General features: G+C 44.1%; 1 protein-coding gene and 1 long non-coding RNA gene across 2 annotated transcripts in view; one reads left to right on the forward strand and one right to left on the reverse strand.

Moving 5' to 3' along the window:
• Positions 1 to 1,048, reverse strand: part of LOC139260261 (corticotropin-releasing factor receptor 2) — a 203,852-nt gene extending 202,804 nt beyond the window's left edge. The window contains exons 1-2 of the mRNA XM_070876645.1: positions 931 to 1,048; positions 682 to 801 (exon numbers count right to left, since the gene is read on the reverse strand). Coding sequence (XP_070732746.1) covers positions 682 to 801; positions 931 to 1,048 — 238 coding nt within the window. The remainder of the gene's footprint in view (positions 1 to 681; positions 802 to 930) is intronic.
• Positions 1,049 to 17,563: 16,515 nt separating this feature from the next.
• LOC139260269 (uncharacterized) overlaps positions 17,564 to 18,761 on the forward strand; it is a 78,408-nt gene continuing 77,210 nt past the window's right edge. Inside the window, exon 1 of the long non-coding RNA XR_011592755.1 lies at positions 17,564 to 17,642. This is a non-coding gene — a long non-coding RNA (uncharacterized lncRNA). The remainder of the gene's footprint in view (positions 17,643 to 18,761) is intronic.

The raw sequence follows: 18,761 nt of genomic DNA on the forward strand, positions 1-18,761 counted from the left end.
TGCAAATCACATCTTCACATTTAGATAGTAAAAGCACAGAAAAACCTTTGGCAAACAAACTTTGGGGGCGACGTCGCCCCTTTAAGTGAACCAATAAAAGAGGATTCGGTTCCAGCCCATTGATTTTCAGTCATTTTAACGGACAGCATATCCTCGGGAAGGAATTATACCTTTCAGCAGCACAGAGAGCAGACCATCTGGATCTCGCTTTCCCTCCTCCCTTAAAGCGGCACTACCCATTCACTCGTTACCAACTCGAACTTTACACTATTTTCATATTTAAAAACACAAAATGTCGTTTTCACAAACTGAATTTACACAGATTCAGAAACATTACAGTGGAAGACATCATTAGCTGCAAGCTCAAAGCGAACCCCGAGAAAAATCTACATTACTCATAGAAATTTAAAAGCATTAAAAAAAATCTCCAGTTCTGACTAAGGGTCATCGACACTTAACTCCGTTTCTCTCTCCACAGGTGCTGCCTGACCTGCTGAATACTTCCAGCATTTTCTGTTTTTAAATTATATATTATTTTTTAAACTGTGCTGTTAACGGAAGGACGAGCCAAGATGGAGCATGAAATCATCACAATCTACATGAGTCTACACATTTGCATTTAGAGAGCATTATGTTAATGAAAATTTCTGTTACTTCACAATCTTTTTAAACAGTTCTTACTTGTGGTATTGTACTTGATCCCATTGAAGAACTCGGGACAAGGTCTCGCCACAAGCTGTCCCGCTGTAGTCCTCGGCCAGCAAGTTCCTATTTGATCGGTTGTTGAGTTGCAATACACACCTTTGGAGGAGGTTATAAAAATAAACATATAGAATTAAAAGGAGAAAGACTAACAGGAAGAAAAAAATATATAAGCTGAAAGTCCACAAGTTAAATCTACAATTTCTTGCCCGGGTCAGACTGTCTTACCCGTGAGATCCACAAAAGGGACAGGATCCGTTTCATAGAAATGGTCCTGGAAAGCGTCTATCAGGCTGCAGTTGGGATCAAACTCGTCGATGATGATCTGAAAGATTGTAGAGTCCATGGTGCAGCCGGTGTGTGTGTGTGGGGGGGGGGGGGGGATTCCTTTCGTTGTTGCAGTTACAGCGGCTCCCTCCTTCTCCCCTCTCCTGAGATGTGCGAGAAGCCTCTTGGTTTAAAGCCTCACCTCTCCGTTGGATTCGCAACACTCTTTGGCCAATGGGAATGCTGCAGCTGCCTACGCCTTACCAAATATATCGCTAATTTGAGTTTTTTCGCACTATGAATTTCAGCCTCTATATTCACCTATCGACACGTCAGTCCATCCCTTATCTTCCTTAAACATATTGTGTATTCCTTGGTCTTTCCGTTTCTATCTCTTTCAGTTCTCCCTCTGTCTCCCTCTCTCAGGCTCCCTTTCTTAACCCCTGTCTGTTTCTTTCTCTCTGTCTTTGTTTTGCTCCCCTTCACCCTATTTGTTTATATTTGTTTCTTTCTCCCTCACTTTCTTCACTCTCTCTCAGGCTTTCTCTATTTCCTGATTCTGCTCTGGCTATTACTCTATTTTTCAGTCTCTCAGTTATTGTCTCCGCTGCTGTGTCCCATTGTCTCTTTGTCTCTTGCTCTCTCTATATTTTTCTCAATCTCTTTTTCCTGGTCGTTCCTCTCTGTTTTAGTTTAGGTCTCTATTGCTCTCAATCTGTCTCTTGCTCTCTCAGTGTCTTGCTGTCTATTACTCTGTCAGTACCTCTTTGCCTCTTATTCTCCCAGTATCTCTGTCTCACTTTTGGTATCTCTCTGTCTCTTGCTCTTTCTTGGTGTCTCTCTTTTAGTATCTTTGTCTCTTGCTGTCTTGGTATATTTCTCTCCCTTGCTCTCTATCTGTATCTCTGCCTCTTACTCTTTCTCAGTATCTCTCTCTTTCTCTCTCTATTTCAGTATCTCTGTCTCTTGCTCTCAGTATTTTTCTTACTCTGAGTCTTTGTCTCTTTCTCTTGCTATCTCTTGTCTCTGTCTTGTTCACTCAGTATCTCTGTCTCTTGCTCTCTCTCAGTATCTCCCTCCTTGCTCTCTATCTGTGTAGCTCTGTCTCTTGCTTTATCTCTGTATAGCTCTCCTTACTCTATCTGTATCTCTCTCTCTGTCTCTTGCTCTATCTCTGTATATCTCTCCTTGCTCTCTATCTGATTCTTTCTCTCTGTCTCTTGCTTTATCTCTGCATATCTCTCCTTGCTCTCTATCTGTATCTCTCTCTCTGTCTCTTGCTCTATCTCTGTGTCTCCCTCCTTGCTCTCTCTTGGTATCTCTCTCTCTTGCTCTCTATTTGTATCTCTCTCTCTCTCGGTATCTCTGTCTCTTGCTCTGTCTCAGTATCTCTCTGTCGCATGCCGTCTGTCAGTATTTCTGACTCTTACTCTCTCTCGGGATCTATCTCTTGCTGTTTCTCGATATCCCTCTGTCTCTTCCTCTATTCTGTTAGCTCTCTGTCTATCCCTTTCACTTTAGTAGTTGCACTCTCATCACTGCCCCCACCTGCTATTGGTAACAGTAATTATGATTGCTAACCCGTGTTACAGACCATTTCCTAAGCAACACAAAGCCAGCAAAGCACTGGAGGCTGCTCTAAAGCTTCACATTCAGCTTGACTGATTATTTAAAAACAAAACCCATTGTGTGCTGCTTACAGACTAGAAATATAAATCTATTTGGAATGAGGTCTCGATACCTGATGCCAGAAGGCTGCTCTAGATTTAAGCTGAATCCAGTATTCCATCTCCAGTCCTTCACAGTAGGAAAAGCATTGGTTGGAGTATAACATTTATTGTGGGAAAAAAGAACAATAATTTATCAGACTCAAACAGAACCAGGGTACTGGATTTGTGAAGCCTCCATTGGAAGGAATGCCTTTTGGGCAAACCTCCTGTTGTTTGTTACAGCAAGCCAGCTGGCTATTTCACCCAGATAACAAATACAACTTAACTCCGACAAACACATCACAGACCTGTCAATAACATTACAATTGGATAAGAGATCATTCCAGGCTGATAATTTATACACAGTTTAGTAAATGGTGTTGAGTGCTCTGATTTTCTATTTGGTTTAGGATTACCACACAAAATACGTTAATTGGACCAGCTCTTGAAAATTGGATCTTTGGGTTAGAATGGAATTTAACAGTGTGTCAGCCGTGGCTCAATTGGTATAACTCTCGCTTCTGAGTCAAAATATTGTGAGTTGTGAGCACAAAATCTAGGCTGGTACTTCAGTGTATTATTGAGAGACTGCTGCATAAGAACATAAGAACATAAGAATTAGGAACAGCAGTAGGCCATCTAGCCCCTCGAGCCTGCTCCGCCATTCAACAAGATCATGGCTGATCTGGCCGTGGACTCAGCTCCACTTACCCGCCCGCTCCCCGTAACCCTTAATTCCCTTATTGGTTAAAAATCTATCTATCTGTGACTTGAATACATTCAATGAGCTCGCCTCAACTGCTTCCTTGGGCAGAGAATTCTACAGATTCACAACCCTTTGGGAGAAGAAATTCCTTCTCAACTCGGTTTTAAATTGGCTTCCCCATATTTTGAGGCTGTGCCCCCTAGTTCTAGTCACCCCTACCAGTGGAAACAGTCTCTCTGCCTCTATCTTGTCCACCCCTTTCATGATTTTAAATGTTTCTATAAGATCACCCCTCATCCTTCTGAACTCCAACGAGTAAAGACCCAGTCTACTCAATCTATCATCATAAGGTAACCCCCTCATCTCCGGAATCAGCCGAGTGAATCGTCTCTGTACCCCCTCCAAAGCCAGTATATCCTTCCTTAAGTAAGGTGACCAAAACTGCACGCAGTACTCCAGGTGCGGCCTTACCAATACCCTATACAGTTGCAGCAGGACCTCCCTGCTTTTGTACTCCATCCCTCTCGCAATGAAGGCCAACATTCCATTCGCCTTCCTGATTACCTGCTGCACCTGCAAACTAACTTTTTGGGATTCATGCACAAGGACCCCCAGGTCCCTCTGCACTTCAGCATGTTGTAATTTCTCCCCATTCAAATAATATTCCCTTTTACTGTTTTTTTTCCCCAAGGTGGATGACCTCACACTTTCCGACATTGTATTCCATCTGCCAAACCTTAGCCCATTCGCTTAACCTATCCAAATCTCTTTGCAGCCTCTCTGTGTCCTCTACACAACCCGCTTTCCCACTAATCTTAGTGTCATCTGCAAATTTTGTTACACTACACTCTGTCCCCTCTTCCAGGTCATTTATGTATATTGTAAACAGTTGTGGTCCCAGCACCGATCTCTGTGGCACACCACTAACCACCGATTTCCAACCCGAAAAGGACCCATTTATCCCGACTCTCTGCTTTCGGTTCGCCAGCCAATTCTCTATCCATGCTAATACATTTCCTCTGACTCTATCTATCTTCTGCACTGTTGGAGGTGTTGATATTCGGATGCGACATTTAAGCTCTCTCAAGTGGACATAAAAGATCACATGGCACTATTTTGAAGAAAAACAGGGGAGTTCTCCCTGGTGTTCTGGCCAATATTTATCACTCAACCAACACCTAAAAGCAACTTATCTTGTCATTACCAAATTGCTATTTCCGGACCTTGCTGTGTGCAAAAAGTCTGCCACATTTTCCTTCATTACAACAGTGATGACACTTCTGAAAAGGAATTAATTGGCTGTAAAATGCTTTGGGATATCCTGAGGTCTTTCTTTTAACTGGAATGAATGGCTAGTTTCTGTGATGATTTACTGAGTAAATGCATCATGTTTGATGTGAAACTGTGCATACAAAGCAGCTGGACCCCAGGTTTGATTGGGCAATAGGAAGGAATATATGATGTACACAATTTGATACAAATTTATTTGGCATACTCTTATGATGTACACAATTTGATACAAATTTATTTGGCATGCTGTCAGGGGATGAATTCAGAGCATAATTTATTTGTTACCATTTTGATTTTCTATGCAGATCTGTAGGTTAGGAAACACTCATAATGTGATGTCTACAAGACTGCTGTCTGCCCTTGAGTCCCAAGGATTCTGACCAGGGGAGGGAGTTAACAGAGTGGCTATTTCGCACCTACGGTTCAAATTGCAGGCAACATCTTTATCCAGGATGGATGTCAAGTTAACAGATCTCAGTTCTTCTTAGGCAGACCCTCGTACTGAGGATGACTTCCTTCCACACCAAAATGTTCAGTCAGGTCCTGAACTACATGTTGAGGGTGGAAGATGCCTGTGTGTGGATTTTTTTAACGTGTGGTTGCCATTGCACACCAGCCACCACGTAGGCTTGACAGAGCTAGGTCTTGGTCCAGTGAAAGAATGAATAGAAGAACCCTCAAAACCTTCCTGAGTAAAGCAATCCAGGGAACCGGACAGGCATACTCCACATCAGGAAGTCTTGCTTTCTTTCTTACCTATATTCATATTTAAGGAATGACCACTTGGGGGAGATATTGGATAACTACTGGGGTACGCAGAATCCTTTATTTATATAGCACCTTTCATGTAAGGGATATGCCTGAAAATGCTTCGTAGTTAGTCATAAGAAACACAAATGCTGAGCCAGGAAGGGAGAGATCAGGAGGGGTGACTAGAAACTTGGTCGAAGAGATAAGCTTTGAGAAATGCAGTGAACCAAACTGTGCTGAAGACAGACGCTTTGCCAAAATGCACTGTGCTAGTTTACATTACTACCACATTGTGCTACCAGGCGATGGTGTCACTTTTGCAGATGGCTGGACTGGCTGCAATCTGCAAAAGTGATACCATCGCCTGGTCGGCACAATGCAGTAGTAATGTCCCTCTTTAGTGATGTTAAAGAACTAGTTCATTCTGCTAAAAAAAATTAACTGTGGGAGAAAGTGGCTGTTTGTATTAAATGGAAGGACTGGTTCCCTGCAATACGACTCAGATAAGTGATGACTAATGAGTCCAATATGCCCTGAAGTGGCTGCAACACTAAAAGGATTTCGATCAGCATCTGTTAATTTTCACTCTGACACCAAATCCAACCTGATATCATAATGCGATTTAAAATAAACAACAGCAAACAGAATGTAGGACATAAACATCTTAAAGAAATATATCCAGAGATTGGGAGACACTTCAGCAGATGATGGTAGATAGGTAGTAACAAAATAGCTCTGTATATAGATAGAGAAAAGATAGAGAGATAGATAGATATTGATAGAGGTAGATTGGTAGATAGATAGGCAATTAGAAATAGATAAAGATAATTCGATAGCTAGCGATATAAATATAGAGCGATAGATAGGTAGATAGAAATAGATAAGTAGATAAATAGAGATATATATAGAGCAATAGTGAAAGATACAGTTGGAAATAAGCACAATTTGCAATGGATATAGAATAAAAAGAGGTAGAAGTAGATGCCAATAGAATCCTAGAATCATTGAATGGTTACAGCACAGAAGAAGGCCATTCGGCCCATCGATTACATGCCAACTCTCAAATAGTCCCAATCCCCTGCCCTTTCCCTGTAGCCCTGCAATTGTTTATACTTCGGATACTTATCCACTTCCCTATTGAAAGATAAGATAAGATTGAGTCTGCCTCCACCACCCTTTCAGGCAGTGCATTCCAGTGCTTAACCACTCTCTGCGTAAAAAAGTTTTTTCTTATGTTGCCTTTGGTTCTTTGCCAATCACTTTAAATCTGTGTCCTCTGGTTCTCGACCCTTTTGCCAACGGGAACAGTTTCTCTCTGTCTACTCTGTCCAGACCCCTCATGATTTTAATCACCTCGATCAAATCTCCTCTCAATCTTCCCTGCTCTAACGAGAACAACTCCAGCTTCTCCAGTCTATCAATGTAACTGAAGTCCCTCATTCCTGGAATCTTTCTTGTAAATCTTTTCTGCACCTTCTCTAAGGCCTTCACATCCTTCCTAAGTGTGGTGCCCAGAATTGGACACAGTACTCCAGTTGGGGCCAAACTAGTGTTTTATACAGGTTCATCATAATTTCCACACTTTTGTATTCTATGCCTCTATTTATGAAGCCCAGGATCCCATAAGCCTTTTTAACTGCTTTCTCAACCTGTCCTGCCACCTTCAACGATTTGTGCATACGTACCCCAGGTCTCAATGCTCGTGCATCCCCTTCAGAATTGCACCATTTAGTGTATATGTCCTCTCCTCATTCTTTCTAGCAAAATGTATCATTTCACACTTTTCTGCATTAAATTTCATCTGCCACATATCCACCCATTTCACCAGCCTGTCTATGTCTTTCTGAAGTCTATCCCTCTCATCCTCACTGTTCACTATACTTCTGACCTTTTGAAATTGTGCCCTGGAATCATTCTTGTCCATCTTTTCTGCACATTCTCTAAGACCTTCACATCCTTCCTAAAGTGTGGTGCCCAGAATTGGACACAGTACTCCAGTTGGAGCCAAATGTGTTTTGTACAGGTATATAATAAAGAAACATAATAGTGGTACATAATTGATTGATTGATACAAGCAGATATAGGTAGATACAGGTAGAGAGTTACATAAATAGAGAGACACATATACAGAAAGCTGGATAAAACTTTTTAACAGTAAGATGGATACGGTTGCCTAGATTGAGTTGGAGATAAATGGATATAAATAAAGCTGTGTACAGTTAGACACAGAAAGCAAAACATACACAGAAAGATACAAATAAAGCTTCAGAATAGATAATTGGCTATAATCACATATAGATAGATGTAAAAGTATTGGCATAGGCGGTCATAGAGACATACACAGAAAGATTGAGACACAGATAATTAGATGAGATAGATATTAGTAAATGTGCAGAAATAGATAAATGGGAGATCCAGAAATAAATGGACAAATAGCGAAACAGAATTAAAGGTACAACAGATAGACATATAGAGCTGGAGAAAAAGATACAAAGATAAGTATATAGACCTGGACAGAGGCAAATTGATATATAGAGGATGATAGCAATATATACAAATTAGGTTATGTATGGAAATAAGCAATGACTGCATCAATATACCAAAACAAATAGGTAAACAGATAGTTAAATGTAGCGGGATGAATAAAATGTATACAGATTGACATCGTGGACCATTTCCCATACCTCGGGAGCCTCTTATCAACAAGAGCATACATTGATGATGAGATTCAACACCGCCTCCAGTGCGCCAGTGCAGCCTTTGGCCGCCTGAGGAAAAGAGTGTTCGAAGACCAGGTCCTCAAATCTACCACCAAGCTCATGGTCTACAGGGCTGTAGTAATACCTGACCTCCTGTATGGCTCAGAGACATGGACCATGTACAGTAGACACCTCAAGTCGCTGGAGAAATACCACCAACGATGTCTCCGCAAGATCCTACAAATCCCCTGGGAGGACAGATGCACCGACATTAGCGTCCTTGACCAGGCCAACATCCCCAGCATTGAAGCACTGACCACACTTGCTCAGCTCCGGTGGGCAGGCCACATAGTCCGCATGCCAGACACGAGACTCCCAAAGCAAGTGCTCTACTCGGAACTCCTTCACGCCAATCAAGCCAAAGGTGGGCAGAGGAAACATTACAAGGACACCCTCAAAGCCTCCCTGATAAAGTGCAATATCCCCACCGACACCTGGGAGTCCCTGGTCAAAGACTACCCTAAGTGAAGGAAGTGCAACTGGGAGGGCGCTGAACATCTCAAGTCTCATCACCGAGAGCATGCAGAAATCAAGCGTAGGCAGCGGAAAGAGCGTGTGGCAAATCTGTCCCACCCTCCCTTACCCTCAACGACAATCTGACCCACCTGTGACAGGGACTGTGGTTCTCGTATTGGACTGTTCAGCCACCTAAGGACTCATTTTAAGAGTGGAAGCAAGTCTTCCTCAATTCCAAGGGACTGCCAATGATGATGATGACAGATTGAGCTATAGAGAAGTAGACACATAGCGATAGAGAGATAGATACAGGAGGGAGCCTCATCTGTACATGTCAGGAATTTAGGTGTGTGCAACACAACTTTCCAACTGTCACTTCAGTGGTCAGAAAGTTGCCGGAATTTCTGCTATGGAAACCCTATGAGGGTCTCTAGCGACATCAAAAAGTTGGAAAATTACCCGAGAAACACATGAAGGGAGCAGAGACTGATAGGAGCTTGAATATGTGTGTGACAGAAAGAGAGAGAGAGAAAGTGAGGAAGAGACAGAGACACAGAGAGAAAGTGAGAGAGGCAGATAGAGAAAAATTGAGAGAAAGAGAGACAGAGAGAGAGATGGTAAATTCCTGATGCAGCTAGCACCGTCAAAATTAACTGTTGCCATAGCAAACACTGATACAGGCATTCTGTCACATGCTGGCTGGGTTGTTGGCACGTCTTGTCCCTTCGTTCTATTATATTTAATAGTTCCACTATCTGTAGGAACCAGCAGAATGAGCGAAACAACTTGCTTCAATTACTCCCATTACCATCTCCTTTTGCTTTGTACAATCATATCTTTTGTCATTTAATCAATCCTGCCTTCCACCCTATCACAGACTTGTACTTTCCTCGCGTCCTTCTTTCCCTGGCCCTGCACTTGCTTAAAATCTGTTACATCTCTACATTTTCCAGTTCTGACGAAAGGTCATCGACCTGAATTGTTAACTCTGTTTCTCTTTCCACAGATGCTGTCAAACCTGCTGAATAATTCCAGCATTTTTGCTTTTATTTCAGATTTCCAGCATCCGCAATATTTTGCTTTTGTATTACTGCTTCATTTGCGTCTATTTTCTGATGATCCAAGGTGATTTCATTTATTAACCCCATACAGATAAGAGCTAATGAGTTTCTTCTTTGATTAGCCTGCCTCAGTCAGGCTGGCGGTTTACAGCAGCTTACCATAACTTCAACCAAAGCATTACTCTTTTCTGCTTGTCACAGTGCTGTAATGATTTTTCCAGTCTTTGGACTCAGCACTTGAAATTGCAAAGAAGGCTGGGCTGGTTTTACCATGAAACTGCAGCCCGATATTTGGAATAAGCAATGAGTAGCTGTGCCGAGCCGAGTTATGCAGACCAGGATGGATCCAGGGTCAACCTCGAGTTGTGCTAAGTTAACATGTCTCAGGTAAAGTCTCTACAAATGGCCTCAGTGCAGTCATCAAGTGTCTGCATGCAGCAAGACCTGGACAATAATTCAGGCTAGGGTTGATAAGTGGCAAAGTAACAGTCACGCCACACAAGCGCCAGGCAATAACCATCTCCAACAAGAGAGTGTCTAACAACCTCCCCTTGATATTCAACAGATTTTCATTGTCCAATCCCACACCATCAACATCCTGGGGTTCACCATTGACCAGAAACTTAACGGGACCAGCCACATAAATGCTGCTCTAAACCATCCAGGACAAAACAACCTGCTTGATTGGCACTGCATCCACCACCTTAAACATTCACTCCCTCCACCACTGGTGCCCCATGACTGCAGTGTGTACAAGATACACTGCAGCAACTCACCAAGGCTTCTTTGACAGCAGCTCTCAAATCCGTGACCTCTACCACCTCGAAGGTCAAGAGCAGCAGTCGCCTGGGAACACCATCACCTCAAAGTTCCCCTCCAAGTCATAGAAAGTTCTGACTTGGAAATATATCGCCATACCTTCATTGTCGCTGGATCAAATTCCTGGAAATCCCTCCCGAACAGCGCTGTGGGAGTACCTTCACCACACAGTCTCACCAATGCAAGAAGGCGGCTCACCACCAAATACTCAAGGGCAATTAAAGATGGTCAATAAATGCTGGCCTTGCGAGCGATGCCTACATTCCGTGAATAAATTTACAAAATGGTATTGCTGGCATAAGGAAATTAAAAATCATTCAGGGTCCCTGCACCTGCTCCCTGTCCAGTGATACCCATGTGTGGGAGCAGGGTTACTGACTAGTAATTGAGAGCAGGGGTCAATGGATAGAGATCAGGAGCAGGGGGAACTGGATAGAGATCAGGATCAGGGGTCACGCAACGTTCACTGGTTAGTGATTGGGAGCACGAGCCACTGGATAGTAATTGACAGCAGGGGTCAGTAGGTAGTGCTTGACATTAGGGATCACAGAAGAGGCCAGGAGCAGGGGTCAAGAGATTGTAACTGGATGCAAAGGTCAATGGATAGTGATTGGGAGCAGAGGTCACTAGATATTGATTGATCAGGGGTCACTAGAAAGTGATTGGGAGCAGGGGGTCACTGAATAAAGTTGAGGAACAGGGATCACTGGATCAAAATTAGGAGCTGGAGTAACTAGATGGAGATGGGGAGCAGGGGTCATTGGATAGAAATCAGGCGCAGAGGTCACTGGATAGAAATCGTTAGTAGGGTCACTGAATAGTTATTGGGAGCAGGGTCTTTAATCAGATATGAGCCACAAAATATGAAATACTGGGAGATGTCTACTTGTCAGCTTAATGACTCTGATCCATTTCCTAAGGTTAATTATAATTGCATGCACTGATCTTCTCTTCAGTACAATCTATATATTATACAAATATATATAAAATTGTATATATGGACAATATATGGGGCTCAATTTTGCCCAAGCCCATTTTTTGCGTATTGCCAGAGTTCCGCCCATTTGTTTTCTAGGCCAGAAATGCGGCAAAAATATTTGTCCAAAGTTTCCTTGCTGTATTTTTCAAATTTGGCGATGTGCAGCCTGTCCAGTCACCTGGCATGCGCAGAAAAAAAAGGAAGTTTTTGCCGTGGTCCCAATAGGCGCGTATGCGCAGTACAGTTCTGGGTCTGCAATCGGCCATTTTTAAAGAGCCAGTTGTGTGTGTGAGAACGTTGAGTGCTGTGTGAGAGCATTGGAAAAATCAGAGCAGCAATACAAGATGCAACGGGGTGCAAAGACCAAGAATTTCTTACAGGATGAAGTGGAGGCACCAGTTACTGTGATTGAGGCCTGATGGCACGAGCTGAACAGTAGCAGAGGTCACATAGAAGCTCCACACAAAGAAATGAAGAAACACTGGAGCCAAGTTACAGAAGATTACTGTGCAATGGTGACCACCACGAGATCTGGAGGCCAGTGTAAAAAGAAGTGGCAGGACCTTGGTCAAGTAGTTAGTGTAAGTAATATTTTCATTTATTCAATGGAATTGCAATTGTAAATGTGATCAGCTGCATATGTCCCACCCAGCAGAAAGACACCCTCTCTAAAATGTTGCATTTTCATCTTTGCAGAGGAAGGTGGCACATAACAAAAGGGAAAGAACGCGAACAGGAGGAGGCCCGGCAAATCTATACCTACTGACACCCCTTGGAAGAGAGGGTCACTGCTTTGATGGGTCCTGCCTTTGGAGAAAAGCAACCACCACTGCACAAGCTGGACCCATACTCGAGGGAGACGGTAAGTCCTGCAAATTCCACAGTCTGGCTTTGCTAAATGTTAAGTACTGCACGGGCTAGCCATGCTTTGATTCCTGGGGACGTCTCTGTCAGCTACGCTTCGGTTGATGCAATGTGCTATCATTAATCGTGGTCCTTCAAATCAGCCTGCTGCCTGCGCTGTGTGAGCCTACTCATGCTATCCACCCTGCCCCCTCCTCTGCTGTTATCCATTTGTCTGTTCTGTTATATTTTGCAGAACTTGAGGCCAACCCTGATGATGCAGAAGATTCAGACGTGGACGAGCCTGAAGAGGACCACATCGTACAATCCCACACTCCAGACCAAGAGCATGGGGGTGAGAGTGAGGGGGAGGGGAGGGGATGGAGATGGATGAAGCCCCCACTGTTTTACTGATTTTGGAAGAGGTGCAGGTGCCGCCCATTGAGGTGCCAGCTCCTTCCGTGACTAGTGGTTTGAGTGTTGATGGGACATTCCATGGTTTCCTACTGTCCGAGGATGAGGGTCCCAGTGGTGGGGTGCAGCGAGGCACACCCAGGGCCCCACCGTCCGAGGCATTGGGTCCCAGTGGTGAGGTGCAGTGAGGCACACCCAGGGCCGCACCGTCCGTGGTTTTGGGTCCCAGTGGTGGGGTGCAATGAGGCACACCCAGGGTCCCACTGTCCGAGGCTGTGGGTCCCAGTGGTGGGGTGCAGTGAGGCACACCCAGGGCCGCACCGTCTGAGGTTTTGGGTCCCAGTGGTGGGGTGCAATGAGGCACACCCAGGGCCGCACCGTCTCAGGCTGCGGGTCCCACTGGGATGCTGCGAGCCACACCCGTGGGAAGGAGGGGAAGGAGAGCTCAACCATGCTCTCCTGAGGTGCAGGATCTAACAGATGTGCTTCAGATGATGACAATGAACTTACGCGATCATCATCAGTTGGGTGGGTGATGAGGTAACGGGACTGTCGAGAGAAGTAACAGCAATCTCACGAGAAATGGGAACGATGTCTGGGACCATGAGGGAATATCTCAGTCAGCTAAAACCATGTCAGTGACAATGAGAGAAGGAATGTCACAGGTAGCTGATGGGCTGCCAGTGAACATCAAGGAGGGAATGTCAGAGATGGTGCAAACACTATCAGTGAACATGAGGGAGGGAATGTTGCAGATAGTTGAGACACTTTTGCTCAACATGAGGGAGAGAATGTTGCAGGTCGTTGAGACACTGTCAGGGCGCATGAGGGACGACATGTTGGAATCAGCTGCTGCAATAAGGGAACACACCCAGACCCCACGCCCATTGACAGAATCAACTGCCACTCCCACGCCAATCCCCACACCAGCCTCTGAAGAGCCCCAAGTCGGGTATCTCCACATTGCTGCCTGGGCCTTCCACATTGCTGCCTGGGCCTTCCACATTGCCACCTGGGCCCTTCACATTGCCACCTGCCCCCCTGCCTCGCCCCCCCCCAATAGGTGAGCGCTACCCAAGATCTTAGAAAGAATAAGCTTGGTACCAACTCCAGAAACGCTGCGCCACGCCTGCGGGCAGGGGTGGTGGAATCACCAAGAACAAACGCGGCGGGCGGTCTTAGAATAAAGTGGAGGAGAGATGGGTGCAGCCTTCTTTTGCTGCTGCTGCTGCTGTTGTTGTTATTATTGTTACTGTTACAACTGTTCTCAATTTAAAAATTTCTTGTAAGTTATGTAAATTTACAAGTTTAAAAGTTAGTGAGTGATCTTAAAGTTTTTAAGTGATCTTAGAGTTTGTAAGCAATCTTAAAGTTTGTAAGTGATCGTAACTGAAAACTTTAAAGTTTGATACAAGAATAATTTTTATTAAAGTTAAGTTAAGTACAAAGAACTGTTTGTTAAACTTTTGAATAAAATATATTTTACATTAAAACTGAATCATTTCCATTATTTGCTCGATTATTAACAAAACATTTGAAGTGAACAAGAATAATTTCCATCATTTGTTCCATTAGTACAACACAACATTACGGAACAGATCCAAACATGGTAAACATGGTCCATGTGAAATAGTTGTCGCTGAGCCTTCAGGCAACAAATCGTTCACGGATGAGCTGCTGGTGCAAGGCTCGAACAATCGTTAAAGGGGCACGATGGCCCGCCCTCCTCCACCGTCGTGCTCCAGGTTCAGGTAGTTGCATGGCTTCCTCATTCTCGTCCTCGTCCTCCTGCTCATCATCTGCATCTTCCTCATCATTATCATCAAACACTCTCACCGGAGGTGGATCTTCCCCTATTGGCTGCTGCTGCCTCATGATGGTTAAGTTATGCAGCATGCAGCCCTCAACAGTGAACTGACCGACAATCTCAGGGGAGTACAGCAAGTAGCCTCCAGAATGGTCCAGGCATCGGAAATGTTGTTTCAAGATGCCAATGGTCCTCGCTATGATGCTGCATGTTGCAATGTGCGACATGTTTTATTCCCGGTCAGCTTCCGTCCGGGTTACGCGTAGGGGCATCATGAGCCAGGTGGCGAGGCCATACCCTTTGTCTCCCAGTAGCCAGCTCTGCCCTTCTGGCTGCTGCTTAAACATGGCTGATATAATGGTCTCGCATAGGATGAATGCATCATGGGTGCTCTCAGGGTATCTTACATTGACTGACATGATGCGATGCATGTCATCACACACGAACTGTACATTAATGGAGTGGAATCCTTTTCTGTTCCTGTATATCTCAGAATCCTCCAAAGTTGCTCACAAGGCGATGTGAGTACAATCAATGCAGCCCTGTACCTTTGGGAAGCCAGCAAACCTGGAGAAGCCCACAGCCCCGTCACGTATTGCCTGGGCGGTCATGGAAAACATTATGTAGTCATTCCTCCAGGCATATAGTGCAGCTGTCACCTGCCGAATGCAGACATGTGTTGCATGTTGAAGAATGGCGCACATATCCCCAGTTGTAGCTTGAAACGATCCAGAGGCATAGAATGAAAGTGCAGCTGTAACCTTCACTTCAACTGAGAAAGCAGTCCTCCTGACGCTTCTAGGTTGCAGGTCTGCTTTCACCAACTCACAGATCTCAGTTACAACTTATTTGAGGAAACGCAGCCTTTTGACACAGTCTGCATCTTTCAGGTGCAGAACGCCTGTCTCGATATATCCCACGTGGGTAAGGCCTCTTGCCCAGCACCCTATGTGCTCTGAAGTTCCTCATGCAGTGACATCAAATCATTTGTCTCCTCCATAGCACCAGGATGCAGAACACTCACATAAGGTATGCCATTGTCACTATTGCCTCTATGGTTAAATTTTATCTTTGCAAGAAGCCCAAAAGACAGGAAGGCAGGCAGGACAGGTTCTTTGTTGTCTCTCCCCAAGGTTTATATGGACCACACCGAGGTCTCAGCAGTCTTCTGACTTCTGCCCACCCCACTCCCGGGCTCATTGCAGTTTTGTGATTTCTCCACCCCAGGGCTCATTTCTTGCCTAGTGCAGTCTTCCAATCACCACCTCCGACCCCCCACCACCCACCCCCGGGCTTGTTTTGCAGCCGAGCCCCGAGTCCCTGTGTCCGGGCACAGGGCCGATTCTGCCGGCCGGCACTACAACCCTCCAGCCCTGTTTGAAGATGTTTGGTGGTGACGTGTGAGTAAAAAAAAGAAAACTTCAGAATCCATGAAACTTCCATGTACTCAGTTGAAAGATAAAAAAATGTCATCTTTATTATGGATATTTAAAGTGTTTTTGACTCCCTCTAAAAACTTCGATGAAAACGATGGCGTCTTTCAGTGTCGATTTCTCAATGTGCACTGCTTTCTGTTAACTCACCAGAAGGTTTTTCGAGAGTGGTCAGATATGCCGACCTAGCAGAATTTTAATTTTGGCCAAACTGTGAAAAATCATCAAAACTGGCGCAGACATGGGAGAATGCCCCGCCCCCAGGACATCAAAAAAAAACTAACGTTAAAAAAATCGTAACTAACTCAGTTACGCCAGTGCAGATTCCTGGGAGAAACTTTGATTTAAATACCTACGCCAAAAAAATGGCGCATGCCAAAAAAACGGCGCAAATGACCCGGGAAAATTGAGCCTATGGACAATCTGGACAAGTTGAAAAACACAATTTAAAAAAAATATTTTCGATGTAAAAAAAATCGAGAAAGTCAATTTACAGGAAAGATCATTTTAAATCAGCGCTAGCTTTTCCCCCCCTTAAAATCCCCTGGAGCACAAGAAAAGGCATAGCCGTGCATAATATGGATTTCCTATGAAGCCAGGAAATGCTATTTAGAATTAAATTATTCATTACTATTAACTGAATACTTGAAATTTAAACAGATCAATTTTTAAAATTGAAAGGTCACTGGACTGTGGTCAACAAAAACTCAACAATCAACAAATTAAACTTGCAACAAATCGATGTATAGGAAACTTTCGTTTAGCCGGATCGCTCGGGGATTCGGCAATTCCGGGTAAACGAATCTTCTGATAGGGCGAGTTTACATTTTAAAGTTAATATTTGTATAAACTGTATATTTAATAACTCATTGGAAATCAAAATTCCCACGGGTATGTTAGTGATCGCCTACTTAATAGTCACTCCATCTGAAGTAACTAATTGCAAGAAGAGTTCTGAGTGGTTTCAATATGAGAATGTGCGAGGCAAACGGTTCATGCGTGACAATCATTTCTGCAGAAGTAAAGGGGTCGAGTTGCCATTATGCATGTACTTCCCCTGGACTGTAATCACGGAGGGATGAATGCCTCACTGGGACAGTTGCAGGTGGCCTCGAGGAGGAGATTGTCTAGCTCCGGGGTTCCGGAGTGCGCTCTCCGGGCTGTGTTCTGTGTCTGGAACTCAGTGCCGGCACTGCCCCCGTTCCCAACGTCAGCGGCAGCCGCGAGAGACAGCGGCTGCAGCATCGCGCAGACACACACACACCAGCAAAGCAAGGGCAGAGGAGGGTGAACTTGTGTATTCAGTTTTTAGATTTTTACGGTAGATTTTCTGAGTCCTTGCTCATGGTGAGTGTCACGTTGTGCAATTGTTAGTGATTTTGCAACAGGAGGATCTGGATATGATATATGTCGAAGTGTTGCGTGCAGGGCCGCCAGCCGGCGAGAAGTGGCGACGCAATATTTTAAATTCCATTACGGCGGGTTTTCCGTTAAATCTGTATCCGGCTAAACGAGAGTTTCCTGTATTATAATACTGCCTGACCTCCTGTGGTGTTGCTCATGGTGAGTCACAGTATAGCGTGGTTTTATAATTGGGAGATTATCAACAAAGTGTGACGGTGAAAGCGTGATGAGAAAGTGTGACAGGTAATGAGTGCAACATTTAGACTTTTTAATAAATCACAGATTTAGTCATTTTCAACAAATTTAAAACCGCCAGACAAACAGTAATAGATATCAGAAACAGCATGGATCTTTTAAAAAAATAAATGTTTCAGTTTCTTTACTGAGATGGTTAACTTTTGCTAATGTGATCAGTCATAGAATCACAGAATTTTGCAGAAGCAGGAGGAGGCCATTTGTCGCGTCAGTTCTTTGTTACAGCAGTCCAAAACTTTTTCCACTCTATGCCTTCTCCCCAGAGCCCTGCATCTTCATTGCACTGATATGTTTGCTTTGGTGACCTTTATCTCAAGGGGGTTGGAATACAAACTGGAGGAAGTTATGCTGCAATTGTATAGAGCCTTGGTCAGACCCCATCTGGTGTATTGCATTCAGTTTTGAGCACCACAGCTCTGGAAGGAAATACTGGCCTTGGAAGTGGTGCAGCGCAGAATCACCAGAATGACATCAGGGTTTTGGGGGTTAAATTACGAGGACAAGTGGCATAACCTTGGCTTGTTATATTCCCTTGAGTATAAAAGATTGAAGGGTGAATTGATCGAGGTGTTCAAAATGTTAAAAAGATTTGATAGGGTGTAAACGACACCCATGTTCTCTATCAGCTGAAAGGGACTGGCTTATTCAATGTTAAGTTTTGCACATCTGAAAATGGATGCCACACCCCTTAAAGGGGTCGCATACCCAAAAAACAAATAAGAGAAAACATTGTACTGCACTCTTCAAAACAACTGTTTCCTCTGGTGGGGGATTCAAGAACAAAGGGATATAAACTTCAAATTAGGGCTAGTCCATTCAGGAGCAAAATCAGGGAGCAATTTTTCATACAAGGTGTAATTGGAATTTGGAGCTCTCTACCCTTGGCTGTGGATTCTGTGATAATTGGAGCTTACAAGACTGAGACAGAGTTTTGTTAGTTAAGGGTATCAAGGGATATGGAGCAAAGGCAGATAATTGGAGTTGAGATACAGATTAGTCATGATCTCATTGAATGATGGAGCAGTCTCGAGGAGCTGAATGGACTACTCCTGTTCCTATATTCTTATGAATTGCAGGACAAAGGAACGGTACACCTAAAGCTTGCAA

Source organism: Pristiophorus japonicus, chromosome 1 (genome assembly GCF_044704955.1).
Source record: "Pristiophorus japonicus isolate sPriJap1 chromosome 1, sPriJap1.hap1, whole genome shotgun sequence".
Classification (NCBI taxonomy): domain Eukaryota; kingdom Metazoa; phylum Chordata; class Chondrichthyes; family Pristiophoridae; genus Pristiophorus; species Pristiophorus japonicus.